We start from the raw sequence: 17,725 nt of genomic DNA, 5'->3' as shown, positions 1-17,725 counted from the left end.
GAATCCGTTCTAGATACGTCGTTAAATCCACTCTTATGTTCCCAACCGGAGACTTTGGTTGGGGCACCTAATTTAATTAATTTAATTGCATCAGGGAGGGTAAAACTGCTTTTTTTTTTTTTTTTAATGTTAATAGTTAGTAAGAAATAAAAACATTTTCCAAATTTGATCAAAATATGTTCATAAACAAGCAAACTACAACAGTTTACTTATTCTCCATAAGAATAACATGGAAATTTTAAATTTACAATTTTTTGGAATTTTCTCCGTAACCATTAGGCACATAATTAGTCCAGGACCTGACTAGGGTTCTGTGTGCATGTCGTGTATAGAGAATTTTGCTTTTGCATTTCAATATAGGTGTCTTAGGAAGTGTTTTCCACTCGGGTGTCAAGTTCGCACCTGGTACGTTTTCGAGCTATGACTTCATCAAAATGGCGGCCATTGATTTTTTTAAATCGTATATTTCGTAAACTATTTGTCGGATCGGAATGAACTTTTTTTAGTTTGAAAGATAATTTTAAATGCTACCTGTTTTACATTTACACATTTGTTGTATGTTTAGTACATTCTTTGTAATTTTGCAAAAACCTGTATTTTTAAATATTTTTGAGTTATTTTTGTTTGTAACGTTTTATTGATACAATTTATCAAAAACCACCAATGAAAAAAGTTGTAGAACATTTAAAAAGCTTTACAAAAATACCAAATTCGATATGTTTTACTCAAAAGATTACGCCAAGAAACTAGATAAATCTCATAAAAACACCTATTTTGGCGCAAAAACGCCTATTAGTCCGGCATCTAGGGCAGTTCGCAAGTCTTATAAAGACAGTTTCGCCATTCAATGTTGATGTATGTGTCTATATAAGTGTTTTCAACTCGGGTGTCACGTCTGCACCCATTGCAGTTTCCGGTTATGACGTCATTAAAATGGCGGAAAGGGCTATATTAAAAATAACGATATTTTACATACCATGTATCGGATCGGAATGAACTTTTTTTGTTTGAAAGATAAGTTTACACGCTATCTTTCTTACATTTACACTTTTGTTTTATGTTTAGTACATATTTCGTAATTTTGCAAAAACCTATATTTTTAAACATTTTTGTGTTATTTTTGTCGATAACGTTTTATTGATACAATATATCAGAAATAACTTAAAGACAAAGTTGTAGCACGTCAAAAGAGCTTTACAAAAGTACCAAATTCGATATGCTTTATTCAAAAGATCACGTCAAGAAACTAGAAAATCGTACAAAACAACCTAATTTTGCGCAAAAACGCATATAAATCCGACATCGATGGCTGTGTACGAGTCATATATAGACAGTTTTACCATTCAATGTTGATGTATGTGTCTAAAGAAGTGTTTTTAACTCGGGTGTCACGTCTGGACCCACTGCAGTTTCCGGTTATGATGTCTTTAAAATTGCTACATGTTACGATTTCACCAGCTATTTCACTTAAAATAAGACCATTACCCTCTTTTAAGCAAATAAAAGCACAACAAATCAATGTAATTAGTCCATAGGAATGTTTCCACTATATAAAAATACCCCCGGTGCAGCAATCCTGTCGACTAAGCGAATTCCCATTTGCCTGGATTGATTTTCAATTAATCTATTAAATTAACATTGTATTAAATCAAACAATGTTAATTTAATAGATTAATTGAAAATCAATCCAGGCAAATGGAAATTTGCTTAGTCGACAGGATTGCTGCACCGGGGGTATTTATATAGTGGAAACATTCCTATGGACTAATTACATTGATTTGTTGTGCTTTTATTTGCTTAAAAGAGGGTAATGGTCTTATTTTAAGTAAAATAGCTGGTGAAATCGTAACATGTAGCAATTTTAAAGACATCATAACCGGAAACTGCAGTGGGTCCAGACGTGACACCCGAGTTAAAAACACTTCTTTAGACACATACATCAACATTGAATGGTAAAACTGTCTATATATGACTCGTACACAGCCATCGATGTCGGATTTATATGCGTTTTTGCGCAAATTAGGTTGTTTTGTACGATTTTCTAGTTTCTTGACGTGATCTTTTGAGTAAAGCATATCGAATTTGGTACTTTTGTAAAGCTCTTTTGACGTGCTACAACTTTGTCTTTAAGTTATTTCTGATATATTGTATCAATAAAACGTTATCGACAAAAATAACACAAAAATGTTTAAAAATATAGGTTTTTGCAAAATTACGAAATATGTACTAAACATAAAACAAAAGTGTAAATGTAAGAAAGATAGCGTGTAAACTTATCTTTCAAACAAAAAAAGTTCATTCCGATCCGATACATGGTATGTAAAATATCGTTATTTTTAATATAGCCCTTTCCGCCATTTTAATGACGTCATAACCGGAAACTGCAATGGGTGCAGACGTGACACCCGAGTTGAAAACACTTATATAGACACATACATCAACATTGAATGGCGAAACTGTCTTTATAAGACTTGCGAACTGCCCTAGATGCCGGACTAATAGGCGTTTTTGCGCCAAAATAGGTGTTTTTATGAGATTTATCTAGTTTCTTGGCGTAATCTTTTGAGTAAAACATATCGAATTTGGTATTTTTGTAAAGCTTTTTAAATGTTCTACAACTTTTTTCATTGGTGGTTTTTGATAAATTGTATCAATAAAACGTTACAAACAAAAATAACTCAAAAATATTTAAAAATACAGGTTTTTGCAAAATTACAAAGAATGTACTAAACATACAACAAATGTGTAAATGTAAAACAGGTAGCATTTAAAATTATCTTTCAAACTAAAAAAAGTTCATTCCGATCCGACAAATAGTTTACGAAATATACGATTTAAAAAAATCAATGGCCGCCATTTTGATGACGTCATAGCTCGAAAACGTACCAGGTGCGAACTTGACACCCGAGTGGAAAACACTTCCTAAGACACCTATATTGAAATGCAAAAGCAAAATTCTCTATACACGACATGCACACAGAACCCTAGTCAGGTCCTGGACTAAATAACGCTTCAATATACTAAATTATTTGTTTTTTAAGCTCTACAAAATGGTTTGGAAAGAAATTGCTAAATTTTATGTTTTTTGGGTCAAAAATGGGAAAAACCTATTTTTACCCCATAAAACCCCCCGTAAACCCCCGTTCCCATGGTCCGATCATGCTGGATCGCGAACTCGTTCGAATAAACGTTGGTTTACACGTTTTTACCAAATTTCATCAAAATCGGATCATTTTTGCTCGAGTTATCGTGCTAACGGACATATATATATATATATGAATTTGAACGGATGGTGTTTTTGGCCTCTAGGGACCTCAAAACAAAAAAAAAATCAGTCCCGCGTCCAGGTCTTACCATGAGTACTATGGTAATAGCTTATTCCCTATATGGGAAATTCGCTAAAACATGATAGTGCTGCACCTTGTTGGTAAACCTGTTAACTTTTTATTGTTATTTAATATCATAGAACCAACTGTGTAGTTGAGACAGCTGACAAAACTGTTTAATTCCTTTTAAATATGAATACTCATTAAGGTTAACATGGGTCACTATGGGGTGGAGCCCGAAATGATTTTTTAGATAAGAATATGTCTTTATGTTAATTAATCGGGAATGTGAGCTATCACCATACCAAATTTCAGCCCAATCTAACCAGTAGCTGTTAATTAGTTCGTGATTGAACTTATCAATTTAAATTATTTGAAATGGGCACACCACTATGTGCGTATTTTAACCCAAATATGAGTGAAGGATGAGTGGTCAGATATTGTAGTCTTGTTATAGTGACTAAGGCTTAGATGTTTCTTAGACACAGCTGTTAATTAATAGCCCATACAGCCAAGGGACCTACAATTTATAGTGGAATCCGATCCGCTTTGTCCTTGTAATTAACGAATTGATCTAAATATCAGTATAGTACTGTTAATACTGTTCAATGAAATGGTGACCATACAAAGTAGGTACTACTTAGGATTAGTTGGAGTACTCACTAGTGCGGACGTTAATCTACGCCAGATAGCATCACATCCACAGAGTGCATGTCTATAAATATCCACAATTAGTGACCTCCTAGTAGCTGGATTACTGGACGACGCCGCCGTACAAGTCCAGGACCCAGTCTAATTAACGCCGCCTGATGAAAATTGGTGGTGGTGGGTTGTCGCGATGGAACCAATACAAAGGAATGTGCACGTCAACTGGCCAACTTGGTTTTTTTTGTGGTGGCGGGTTGACGCCTCTGACCATCGAGCGGGTTTTCGTGGTGGCACCTTTGATTCTAACTCAAACATCTTTATTTTTGACAGTTGTTACAAACGGCATCATAGCGTCAAACGGCGACCCGAACTGACGTCGTTTTCGCACTTTAATTATACAATAAGCTTTGATTATAGAACAATCATTGGCGATCGATGTTTGTTGTATTGTCAAAGGCATGACGCTTAGTGAACATGAACCGAAAAAAGTGTATTTATTACATGTGAATTTTCTATCTATATGTACTGATCAAATTAATGTTTCGTAAATGTTGCCGATTATCATTACCGATATCTTCTAAGATTTTGTCTTTGCATCAAGGTAAAGATTTCAGCCAACGCTAAAACGTATAGTCATAATTATGTATTAGCACACATTTTTTCTACATTTTTAGGTAAAAGTGGATTTTTATAACATATCATGCATTGATTAAATTCATAACTCATGCATTTTCAATAACATATTCTGCAGTTTGTTAAAATCTAAGCATCCCTATTATAATCATACATATAACTAACTACTAACAAAGTTTAAAAGGTTATGGATTAATGTTTACAGAAGGCGTTGGACTGAAGCTTGGGTGTTTGTCCTCAGCTTTCAGCAGCAGCCATCATACCAGTAGTTTTTGTTTTCTCAGGTATTTAGATTTCAGACGTGTTTAATGAATAGTCGTGATAAAATAATCAGTGTGCGGCTATAAAATTTGTTGTTTTCATATCTGTGTTTAGGATAATGAGTTGCTCGGACTCGGATTCGCCGAATACAGAAAAAGCCGTGGACGGTTCCGATATGGGAGACGTTATTGGCAAAGAGGCCGATGAAGCCGAGACCGAAGATATGTCATCTAAAATTCCTGAAATTGAAACTAATCGGCAGGATGCTGATGGAGCATCTAGTAACGATGACCAAGGAGTAGCTACAATTGAAAACCAGTTGTTCAATTGTAATGTAAGTAGCCTAATGTATTCTATAAGTTAGATTAAAATTTGATATTGCCGACCCCCAACGCCCAGTGTCTTGGTTTAGCATGTTCTGGGCAGGTGATATAAAACATGAAGCTAGCTTGACATAATCCAACAAGCTCAAGTAAAGCAACACCACTCCCTAATTCTTCGATTACGGTAATGAAGCTTGCTTACAGACTTAGGCTACTTAAAGCCTAGGACCTCTTCACTAGCCTAAGCCTACTTTGAATGTACTAGACCTAGCTTATAGTCCGTGAGGTTGGCGAAGGACTCTGAGGGAATAACGACCCTTCCACCAACGCACGCGCACGGACTCGCCAGCAGGGCCCTACCTACCCCACGGCGCGTGACCCATGTTTGTGTTTGTAGGTGTGTCTCGGTGTGTGTGAGGGCTGTAATCCTTTAGAGTCCTTCGCTTAACTGACGGACTATAGTGTGCTGTTAGGATTTAAAAGTTGATGGAGGTAGGCTACGGTAGGTACAATTGATAATAAAACCAAGGCTATCCTAGGCCTAACCCTTGACCTTTAAATGGGCCTACTTAGCCCCTTTGAGTGCCTTGAGCGGGTGAAACAATTGTAGGCCTATTTGAGGTTTGCCAGGCCTATTACATGTAGTGTTACTTCTAGGAATGCCGACCATTTTTCCACATAAATGTAATTAGGTGTTAGGAAAATCGTCTTAAAATACTCAACTTAAGTTACTATTTAGCCTAACTTATTAGGCCTAACATTTTTGGCCTAAAAGTAACTTAACTTAGTTTTGTTTTGTATCAGGGGTTCTCAAACTTCATCTACTCAAGGACCAACGTAATTAATTATGTGTCACGTAATGCGGACCCCCTACAATACCCCCCCCCCCTACTACGTAGGCCTAGGCTTTCAAGCTATTATCCCTTTCGCTGCCAGCATTTTTTATCATTCGTATAGGCTAATCGAGAACCGCCGAGGTCATTAGCCTTTATGAAAATACAATAAGTTATAAGTTAAGAAAAGCTATTTAACTTAAGTTATCGTAAACTTACATAAATCAGGCTTGACCTGTACACTTGTTTGCTATTTTTAGGTTACAGTGACTTTGTGTTTTGAATATCAACAGTAAAAATATTACCCATCTTGAAGAGCGTCTTTCATTTATTATTTCCTTAACCCAGATATTTCCTTAGATGTTAACTTTAATAAAATATCAAATAAAATAAGTGTGTACGTGTCAACCAGGGGTTAAGTAGGCCTAAGTCGGACACGTATTTTATAGGCCTAACTTACTGCTAAAATCCTGCAAACTAGGTAGGCCTAACTTAACCTCTCCTGTCCGGATTTGGACAGTGCTTTGAGTCGTCTGATGTCTTTTAACATAGGCCTATCAATGATGTTTGAAATGTTATTAGCCTAGTAAGGTAAGTTATCAAGGAACTCTAAAATAACGTCACATTTTAAGGGGTTCAATAATTTAAGCATAGATTAAGATAAAATAGGAACCAACAGAATTTAAATAAATAGGCTACAAGTGGAGTTTGTAATAGTCAATGACAACAGATTAGGATATTCAAACAAAACAGTTTAGACAAACAGTTTTAATTATTTATTACGGGTAGGTACCGTATATGGTTTTAAAGTTTAAACAAACATTTGAATAATTGACAATAGGCAGCCTACAAAATGGCGTAGAAGCCTTTGTTACGTTAAGTCTTTAACAAACATTATATCCAGTAAACAAGTTTTTAAAGGAAAAAGAGACAAGCCTGTCATTTTTGTAGTTGAATTTCGGTGGTTCAAGCCTTCTTTCGATCTGGTCATAGTTTCTATGAAACGCCTTTCTTCTGGATCTGACCACTTGAAACTGTTTTTCCCAATATTTCGGGCACACCTTACAAATAATTCCACGGCTTTCCCCTCTACAATGGCCACATAAAACATTACAAATTTTTCCCGGAGAACTTAAAACTAACAGCCCCAATCACCAACTTCGGGGTCTTTGAACACTAAATGTTCGTCATCTTCTGGTGGATCTTCATTTAACTCGTCAGAAAATTCCTTCAGCGAAAGTAGGTCATCATTAGGGTTGGAGCTCAAGTCCGATTTGTCTTCGATCTGTTTCCTCTTCCTCAGATCAGATGGTCATTCGCCTATTGGGTCTGATGATGATTGGAGTGTCCAATCGAAATCGATCACCACTTACCATCTTTGTTGTACCTACCTTTGTTGTACCGTCTTGTGAGTAGCAGTATAAGCGTAAATTATGTTTTAAGTGTTATAAGACGTTTCTTTTATTCACTTTCCGTAAATTTAATAACACGTACTACAATGCTCAAGAAAATATTTACCTTTATGTTTGCCAGTAACATGGTCACTTAGGCCTATCGTTGATTTTGGCAAACCATAGGCCTACTTCTCAGCCGCAGCTCTTATGCTGAGTCTTTTTTCCTTCACCGCTTCTTCGATTAATTTTAATCGTGGAGCACTCATGACGATTCAAGACATAAAAACTATTAAACATTCATAAACTACCATAGGTACAATATGAAGTAGAGATGTGAGACGTAACATAATTTAAAAAGTAGGCTACATGACATAGTAAAAAAAAGCTCGTAATTTTGGGCGAGAATCCAATGTTCGAGCAGTCACCGGGCGACAAGCGCTGCCACGGAGTGGAATGCTGGATGTGTCTGACTTTAAACCGGTGAATGTAAAAAGCACATACTCCGTGGGCCTACAATATTAAATGGCATCAAATAATGCGCTATTAAATTCTGAATATTTCCATAGGGTACCCAACCCGACACGACAATAATTATGAAAATTATATAAGTTAGAAATGTATATTTCATTTTGAAAAAAAATTAATATTGGTAGACCTGTTAGTTGACATAAAAAAAGGTTAAATACATGATTCTAACTGGTGCAGTTGATTCGACTATGTTCTTTTCTGTCTAGTGACGTAGAATCAGGCCGTTATTGATGCAGGTTAGCTTACAAATAGGCTAATTTAGTTTGTAGAAAAGCGCTGTCTGTTCGGGTCTAGCCTGATTTACGGTATAAAGGTTTGAATGAAATTTTTGTATGTCATTGAATAGGCCTAATGTAGCTTAAGTTAAAAAAATAAAAACTTTGAGTACAACCAAGATAGCCTACTAGATGTTCAAAAGAGAAGAAAGTTCTTTTGCTCATTGACAATCATGAGACTCATATTTCGCTTCCTGCAATTGACTTTGCCAGAGAAAATGGGATTATCATTTTAACTTTCCCTCCTCATTGCTCTCATAGATTACAACCTTTGGATGTTGCCGTATATTCCTCTTTTAAAGGATGCTACAACACTTGCGTAACCAACAGACTGATGATAGAGAAACCAGGCACACCACTAACCATTTATGACATTGCTAGTCTTGTTGGGAAAGCATTCCCTCAGTCTTTTACACCTAGAAATATAATGAGTGGTTTTGAAGCTTCGGGGATTTGGCCTTTTAATGATAATAAATTCACTGATGTTGACTTTTTGTGTTCAGCTATAACCGACCGTCCAAACCCAGAAATCGAAACAGTACCTGACGCAGCTGAAATCGCACAACCTGCAACACTACAAGTACCCCATGAACAGCGATCCACAACGCATACAGGACCTGATGTTGTGCCGAGGCCTTCAACTTCTGCATCGACAAGTTTTTGTGTTAGTCCAGAAACTTTATTGCCTTATCCAAAGGCTGGGCCAAGGAAAGACAATAAGAAAGGCAGAAAGAAGGGGAAAACAATGATAGCAACAGACACGCCAAACAAACTTGAAATTGAAATAAAACATAGAGAACGTGAGGAGAAAAAAAGGAAGAAGGAAGAAAGAGCAAGGAAGGCGTTATTCAAACAAAAGTTTAAGCTTAACAAGCCTATTAAAAAAAGCAAGAAACCTGAAAGTGAAAGTGACACAAGTCAAGACCTACTGTCTGAGTTAGAGGCTGAAATGGACAAAAGTGAGGCTGAAATGGACAAAAGTGAATCGGATATGGAAGTAGATACGCCTAAACATGTTAGTCTTGATTGTGGGCTACCAGAAGTAAATGATTGGGTTGTTGTGAAGTTTATTGGTCAACGAAGCATTAAATATTATGTTGGGTTTGTGCTTGAGATATCTTCGGAGGAGGCAACAGTGAAGTGTGCAAGAAGGATCGTCGTTTCCAAGGAGGGGAGTCGTTTCAAGTGGCCTGAAATAGAGGACATTTCCACAGTTGAACCTGAGCAGATCGTATCACGTCTTCAACCACCAAAATTCATTTACCAAAATGATCATGTCACTAGTTTTTTATTTAAAAATGAATTTAACTTTATCATTGAATAGGAGTAGGGCCTATTAAACTCAGTTGGGCTAATATTGAAATTTTGTTTTTATAGCCTAGGGGGAACCAGGGATACTTGACCCATAAGGATACTTGACCCAAGGGTATTTTCCCAGCAGTGGGAAATTTTGGAGAGTTGGCAATGGCATCACTGCTTGGCCTTAGGTTGTATGACAAATTGGAGGGAACAGCCATTCTGATCTGTGGAGTTGCTTGTGCAGTATAAAATTAAATGTGTTTCACTGGCCGAAATGTAAATTTTTGAGTTTATACAACTATTTGTATTAACAGAAAACAGTTCAAGGTAAGTTATTTTCTGTGATTTATATTGAATAAGCATTTGTTTAGCTACAAAATGATGATATATAACAGTTTCTAAATCAGTCCAAGTTGGGTGAAATTTGAGGTTAAATGAGGATGGAACAGTTAGGGATACTTGACCCAGGCAAGTTAGGGATACTTGACCCAACCTGTACATATTTTATTGCCTGGGTTCTAAGTAAATTTATTTTTTCAGATGCCTCAAAAGTACAAGAGAAAGGAAGGAGCTAAAGCTAGAGACCCAATCCCTACTGACATAATGAAACAAGCCGTAGATAGAGTTTTAGATGGATCTGCTCTGCACACTGTAGCTAAAGAGTTTGGCCTATCTCGAAACACACTGCGTAGATATGTGCGAAAAATTCAAAGGAATGAAACTACAGATTTTCAGCCCTCATATAGGCCTAATCAGGTTTTTTCAGCAGAGGAGGAAAATGAATTAGCCAAGTATTTGGAGACAATGGCTCGGATGAACCATGGGTTGACCACTAAAATGATTTCCAAACTTGCTTATGACTTGGCTGTTAAAAATACAAAAAATATCCTGAAAGTTGGGACCAAGAAAAACGAGCAGGCTATTATTGGAGGCAGGGGTTCATGGAAAGGCACCCTGAGTTGTCATTAAAAAAGCCTGAAGCTACAAGCTTAAGCCGGTCAACGAGCTTTAATAAGCACAATGTCTCCACTTTCTACCAGAACCTGAGGGAAGTTTTGAATAGGGAAAAATTTGGCCCAGAGTCAATATGGAATGCAGATGAGACTGGGGTTACCACTGTACAAAGGTGCCCTAAAATCATTGCCCCCAAAAAATTGAGGCAAGTAGGCTTAGTGACGTCTGCAGAAAGAGGACAAACAGTGACGGTTTTAAATGCTATCAATGCCTTAGGTAACAGCATTCCACCATTTTTTATCTTTCCTAGACAAAAAATGAATCCTGCATTTTTATTTGGTGCTCCTCCTGGCTCAGATGGTGCAGCCTATATTTCCGGATGGATGACAGAGGAAAATTTTGCACTTTATCTAAAACATTTTGTTAAATATAGGCTACCTACTTAACTATATGAATAAAAAAATATTTTATCAATATTTGTGTTATTTTTTATTTCTATACCGGTACACATTTGTTAGTAAGCAAAGCATGCAAAATTTGAAAATCCTACCTTGAAAAATAAGCTTCTTTTCAAGGCTTGAAATAAATTGTCTTCAAAGCGTTTTGATGTCTGCGTCACTCAAATTCGCTATAGGGCCTATAACGTCTAAGGCCCATATGCATAAGAAAAGGAAAGAAGCCTACCTACAGTTTTTCTTTATGTCAAAGAACAAAGGGCTGCTTTTTAACTTAGTTTACGCCCTACACTCATTTGAAAAAAAATATCGATAGGCCTACGGTACCTAGCCTATAGATTATTCGATATATCAATTTTTTTATTTGTTTAGTTAGTTTGCAGGGCTGCCACCAGCCATGAAAACCTTGAAAAGCTTGAATTATGCATGATTGTGACCATGAAAAAAGGTATGGATTACACATGAATTTCTCCATTGGACCATGAATTTTTGGAAATCATGAAAAATGATTCAACCAATACCATTAAATTTGCCATATAATAAATAAATCACATTTCAAAACAGTACGATTGTACGAACATAACAAACACGAAGAGAACGATCAGAAAAAATTGCTTAGATCATTTGAGGTCAGATGCTGATGTCAACGGAGTCTTCTCAAGGATTGTAGGCTATGTGGTTTGAAAAATCAATTTAAATTTTAGTACCTCCTACATTATTTAATATCAACCGGAATTATTTGGATTTTTCATGTGGGGGATAAAACAGGATTTGCTTGGTAGGGTATATGGGATTTTTGTTTATTTGTGTGGAAAGATTGAGTTATTTTTACTCTTTTCCAATGTTTAATTTGGAATAGCACGATGTGCTGTGTTTTTATTTTTTTTTTTGTATATTAATTTATAAATTACACAAATACTAGTATTTTATATACAAAAAGTTGTTCGAAAACTAACACACAAAGAACATTGTCTCTTAAATGTACCAAAACTTATATTTGTGTTGAAATCATAGGATTCGCTCCTCAACCATGATTTTGTAAAATTTACCAATGAAAACCATGAATTCTGCATGAATTTTTTCTGCCCACTATGGTGGCAACCCTTGTTAGGTTAACCTAACTAACCAAACTTGATATATCGAATGAAATAATCTATATATATTCATTCGAATGAGTGTAGGACGTAAACTAAAGTGCAGCCGAACAAAGATTAGTTAAACATCAAGTATTTACAACATAAAACTATATAGGCTTCATACACTTAGTCTAAAAAATTAAAATGGTCTTGCGTCTTCTAGCACGTGTTGGCCAAAACACACGGCGTGTAACTAACACCTTCTGGCATTCTAGTACATATTTTTTGGGATTTCTATCCATCTGCTCCAATAGCCTACTGATAGGGCTACATACACAGCAGTTTCTATCTTTTTATCTGGTTAGGTTTCCATTCCAAACTGGTAATTTTGCCGCTGATTGTCTACTCCGCCACCCGCTGTTAGCCTACTTAGGCAAATGGACAAGTCACTCTTTTTACATAGGCAACTGTCAATTATAGATAGGCTAATGTGATCTGAAACCTATTCATCTCATTTCCACTATAAGTTCCAATCATATGAGGGACAAGCTCAAAATCATTCTTGAAAAATGTATAATACAACCTTTTTCTAATACTGAACAGTCCGTCGCTCACCTAGGTAGACCCCTAGACTGCACTAGAGCATCTGGTCTGAATGGTCAATACCTCTCATGAAGCAGTTTTACACATCTATTATCTCTGGGTTTTCTTTTACAATTGCCTCATTATCTTGCTACTGATTTTGAAACACACTTAGTTGACAGAAAAAGTACAGTTTGGGTTCTTTTGGGATGCTTTTTCCTTGTATGCAACTATCAATTTGTGGTCTTTACGGTTGTAAACTTTTTAGCCTAAGCATGGACAACTAAGCTAACTAGACTTTAAGCTTACCGCACTGATCATAGTAGTAGACTGAAACCGAGGGTTGAGCAGTGGCCGCTCAGTGGTGGATCTAGAACAGTCACAAGGGGGGCGGGGCGAACCAGAGGGGATGGGGGGTTCGAGCGTACCCCCCTAAAAAATTTGCAAGTCTCCAAAATGACAGTTTTATACCTTTTCTTTGTCTAAAGATAGTGTGACAAATTATTTTACGCAATTTGTATGTACTACTGTATTACATGCAGTAAAAAATATATGTATATGTATGCCCGAGGGGGGGGGCCCCTTCGCCCCCCCCCCCTTCTGGATCCGCCACAACCACCACACACATAATTAGGCTACATATCTCTAACTAGCGAGTTAGTTCACATATAGGCCTATGACACAGAATAAGTGTAAATGTATTATAATAAGTGTTATTTCATGTATTTTTTGTGCTTTCAACCAACCTAATTAGTAGGCTATGGTTCAATGGTCAATGGAACATCCACAAGAATAACACAAAATTTATTAGGCTAATATTCACCTTAAATCTCTTTGATATCGTACATAAGATATTACCATCATTCTTAATTAGTAGCCTATTCATGATTTAATCCCACCTCACAAAGCTACAGATGGATTGAAAATATTAAATACCTGCTATTAGGCAATCCAATGTTGTTTTAAACACAACTAGTTTCCCTACTTGTATGGCACCATCATTATGGCTGTACAAGGACGGTTTTATTTTTTCATAAGAAGAGTGTCATAGGTAGCCTATTGTTTAACAGGAAAATAAACATTTAAACACTGTATGCAGTGCATCCACTCCAGGTTGATTTATAATTACCATTTAAAAAATTGTATATTTTGTAGGCCTATATATAACTTTATTTAAATTAGGTGGCTACTAAAAATTATTATTAGGCCTATTATGTTTTTGGTCCTGTATTAAAACAAAAATACCGATGGTTAAGTATTTACAACAAAAACAACCGCTTAAAAATCATTACAACATTTTAGCGCATGATCCAAAAAAAATATTGTGTTGGCTGGATAAAAGAGCATAAAAACAAAAAATGACAACATACTTACAATAATTATTAGGAACGGAAAAAACACTTTAAAATACTTACACATCACAACAAAACGAAAACCGGTAATGACTCACGACGCCGCATGCAGCGCAGGAATACAACAAGAAACGTTATAGGCTACAATCAAGACAAATTTTCTGAACATATATTTTTTTCCAGGAAAGTGATGGAGAGGAAGTCATTGCTAAAGAAGACGAAGCTCCCTGTTCATGCGATGCTTGCAAAGACCGGAGGTAGTGTATTGGAATGTTTTGTGCTTATCAGCATAATAGATCAAGTCCTATGCTATTCTTAATGAGAATACGTGACCTCTTGTAGTTTGTTTGTTTATAGAAATATTTTAATTAAATTTGACAAATTTATCTATTTTGTCCTACGCTTTTAATATTACACCAAAAACAAACTTTACTACCTACCTTACCTTTCCTGAAGCAGGAAACCTAAGTACTCGGACCAATGCGTTTGAATATGGAATAAATCTGACAATCCTAAGGAAATAAAAGGTGGAAGCCAATCAGGCAAATGGAAATTCATTTTGTCTGCAGGTTTGCTGCAGCGAGGTTATTTTATTTGATGTTTTGTGTTTTGCTTTCTTGTTGTTAGTTTCATAAGGATTTAAGAATGTGTAATCTATCCTGACGAGAAGTTTTTTAGATCCTTGCCTAGCATTGTTTCTACAGATTAACTTTGAGGATTATTATATTTATATATATATATATTTTATATATATATATATTTTTTATATATATATATATTTTTATTGTCTGATTGTATAGTAGGGAAAATGCATCACCCTTTTAAACAGATTTATTTATAAATTAAATTCCTTGTTAATTTTGCATTGTAATGACAATTTACTGCGTACACATTTTGTATTTACAGTTTGTCACAAGGTTGTGTGTTTAACTCTAGTAACTTTGTGTTGTTGACCCAGGGTTGTGGCAGAGAACACAGTAGAGGAGATGCGCAGACTGCAGGCTCACTGGATGGACCTGCGACAGTACATCCGGATGGTTTACCGCATGGCCATGGAAGTCAAGTCACCCACTGAGGGATACCAGGAGTTTATCAAGGAACATGTGCACAAGTAAATATTCCTATCATTCTGAGTAGTTCTGTGGTTATAGAGGTCGCCGGTTCCATCCTGAGATAAGTGTGTAGCTTTTTGATGGATCGTAACTGGACCCAGCTTTTATTGATCAATGGCCCTTGGTCAGAACCATAGACTAAGCAACACAAGTAGACTCCTCATCCTATTATAAATTTCGAAGCTTGTTTTTCGTGTCTAGTTCATGTACCACACTGATCGCTGGGGTAGCAAAATTTTGTTTCTATTATTTTAGGGTTATTTTCATGATTTGTGCTTTACTTTTTGGTTATATAACCAGGAGACAAGTTATTGATTATGATTATATCGTTTTCTTTGGTTAAATAAGGTTTTAAATTACTGAAATAACAAGAAACAAATTATAAACAAAACACAACCTCTACAGGTGAACGTACAGAACTAACAATAAAATTAGCTTCATCTGTTCCTTAAGGATGACAAATCTACTGAGGGAGTATGTTTTATCTATGTCAGAACTAATGTTCCTTACTAATGAAACAGCTGGTCTTAGTCAGTAACAAAGCACAAAATGCATCACACTCCATTCAACACCCATCCTTCACTCATATTTGAGTTAAAATACCCTCATGGGTGGCGTCCCCATCTCAAATGATAATGATGATCATAATAATTAATAATTCAATATTTTGAATACTAGGCCTATCCACTTAGACTTTTACTTTTGGGAATAGCGCGAATGTTGTTTGTGTATGTACTAAAATGTTTGGATTGTAATTTGCTACGTAAACTAAATGTAGTAAACAACGAGATTATTAATTGAACATAAAACATAATATTTCCAAGCCTATTCTAATGTATGTTTTTTTTCTACAACCACCAAGATAATTTGTTTAAAAAAATGATTTATTTATGTTTTAGATTGTGCACGTGCGATCCTCATCAACTGTATCAAAGATTAGAATCTCAAGTTCAAGAGTTTGTGATAGAAACTAAAGTGAGACAACTTGAACTTCTGAAAAGAGAGAAAGACTCACCAGTATTAGCTTACTTATTCATCTCAGGTACTGTTTGTAAAATAGGCATGAAGGTAGATATTATGTTTTTATCAGAGATGTGTCGATTCTAGATAACACCGTTACTTGGATATTGGTATCGGTATCAAGAATCAATCGTCAAAAGTCAGTACTAATACCCGACACGTAAGACGACAGTAATATTCACCAGGAATTTTTAGAAAGTCCTAGAAAATGCATTGCTTTTGATTCTACACTTTAAATTTTATAATTTGGTTTGTAATCCTCTCAGCACATTGTTTTTTATTTGCTAAATTTGTAAACATATGCTATTACTTTCTTGTCGAATTTACCCTATTGCAGTTATGACAGCTTACCTACATTTACAATCTAGTTTAACTTAATATTTGAAAGAGATTTCTTGTGTAATCCACCTCATATTAAGTGTATATATTATATTTGTTGTAGGGCTCCTAGATAGTTACAAGAAGCTGATGGCAGCTGCCAATGAGCTGGCACCTCTACTAGAGCAGCTACAGACTGAACATCTCAGCAAGTTTAACCTGACGTGGAAGGTCCTCAACCAACACCTCTACCAGAGTTGTGTCTACACCGACCCCTTCGTGCAGAATAAAGTTCCTGAATGTATAGCCAAGCTCAGTAACAGTTGTCCGGACCCTGGTGATGCCAACAAGAAGCTAGTCCGAGAGTTCCTCAGTTTTGATGATGAGATCACCCTGGTGGGCAGCATGTGGCGTGAGGCAGAGGCCAGGATACACCAGTACAAGTATGTTGCTGCCTACCTGTTTAAATAATATGAGCAAATCTTTGTTAAGCTGCATCAAAATCTAATAGTAGCATTATTATGTTATACTGGTTATTAGAGGTTAAGAGTTTAGTTTATGAATAACACACTCATAGTTGTTTGAAACATGTGCCTGAATTACCACTGTTTTCGAATCAGGCTCTTGTGTTAATGGTTGATTGTCATAAAACAGGTAAAACATACCTGCCACAAATCAAATTAGAGGTATTTTCAAATGATTTTAATATATAAGATTATTTCTCAGCAACCATGACTAGTTGGTACGTCTCACGTTCATTTCATGTTCATAGTTTTTATAGTCTGAGAGTGAAAATCTTATTTATTTTTTGTTCAAAACATCTTTAAATGTTTCAAAATTTGGAATCAAAGTTCACAAGTAATTGGTATTTTGGCTTAAGATAGTGATTTGAATGATTTTAACAGAAACTGAAATACAATGATATGTGCAACAACCTCTTACTCTGATTCAGTTTTGTTTCATTTGTATGTTGTTTTTCAGTCAAGAGCAAGCTACTCTCAAAGCAAAACAAAGAATGATGAAAGAAGACTGGGAATTTTTTAAAGCTCAAAGAAAACTGATACACCAGAAAATATGGAATAAATCTAATACGTAAGTTCCCTGGTCCATAGTATGACCATTACCTCAATTAATAATTAATTATGCATAAACACATAACTTAAAACTAAATATAAACTCTATTATTACGGTTTACTAGTAAATGTGCAAAAAGTTGTTATAATTCAATGGGAAATCAAAGTTATTTATTTCTAGGCAAAATGTCTTTGATAATGTAGTAAATATAACTTCTTGATCAGCATTGTACGTGTTATTACATTTACGGAAAGTAAACAAA

At 35.7% G+C, this 17,725-nt stretch overlaps 1 protein-coding gene across 2 annotated transcripts in view; it reads left to right on the top strand.

Annotated features, from left to right (window-relative positions):
• The first annotated feature begins 4,849 nt into the window (after positions 1-4,849).
• Positions 4,850-17,725, top strand: part of LOC128987717 (protein FAM193A-like) — a 29,752-nt gene continuing 16,876 nt past the window's right edge. For both annotated transcript variants that reach the window (XM_054408723.1, XM_054408714.1), the window contains exons 1-6: positions 4,850-5,202; positions 14,123-14,196; positions 14,898-15,050; positions 15,951-16,093; positions 16,514-16,832; positions 17,371-17,481. In XM_054408723.1, the coding sequence (XP_054264698.1) occupies positions 4,987-5,202; positions 14,123-14,196; positions 14,898-15,050; positions 15,951-16,093; positions 16,514-16,832; positions 17,371-17,481 (1,016 nt within the window). In that variant the 5' untranslated portion in view covers positions 4,850-4,986. The remainder of the gene's footprint in view (positions 5,203-14,122; positions 14,197-14,897; positions 15,051-15,950; positions 16,094-16,513; positions 16,833-17,370; positions 17,482-17,725) is intronic.

Source organism: Macrosteles quadrilineatus, unplaced genomic scaffold, assembly GCF_028750875.1.
Source record: "Macrosteles quadrilineatus isolate MER2022 unplaced genomic scaffold, UCM_ALF_1.0 Scaffold_1__1_contigs__length_201487025, whole genome shotgun sequence".
Taxonomy (NCBI): Eukaryota; Metazoa; Arthropoda; class Insecta; order Hemiptera; family Cicadellidae; genus Macrosteles; species Macrosteles quadrilineatus.
Note: the sequence above shows the minus strand (reverse complement) of the source record. Positions and strands in the feature narration are given on the sequence as shown.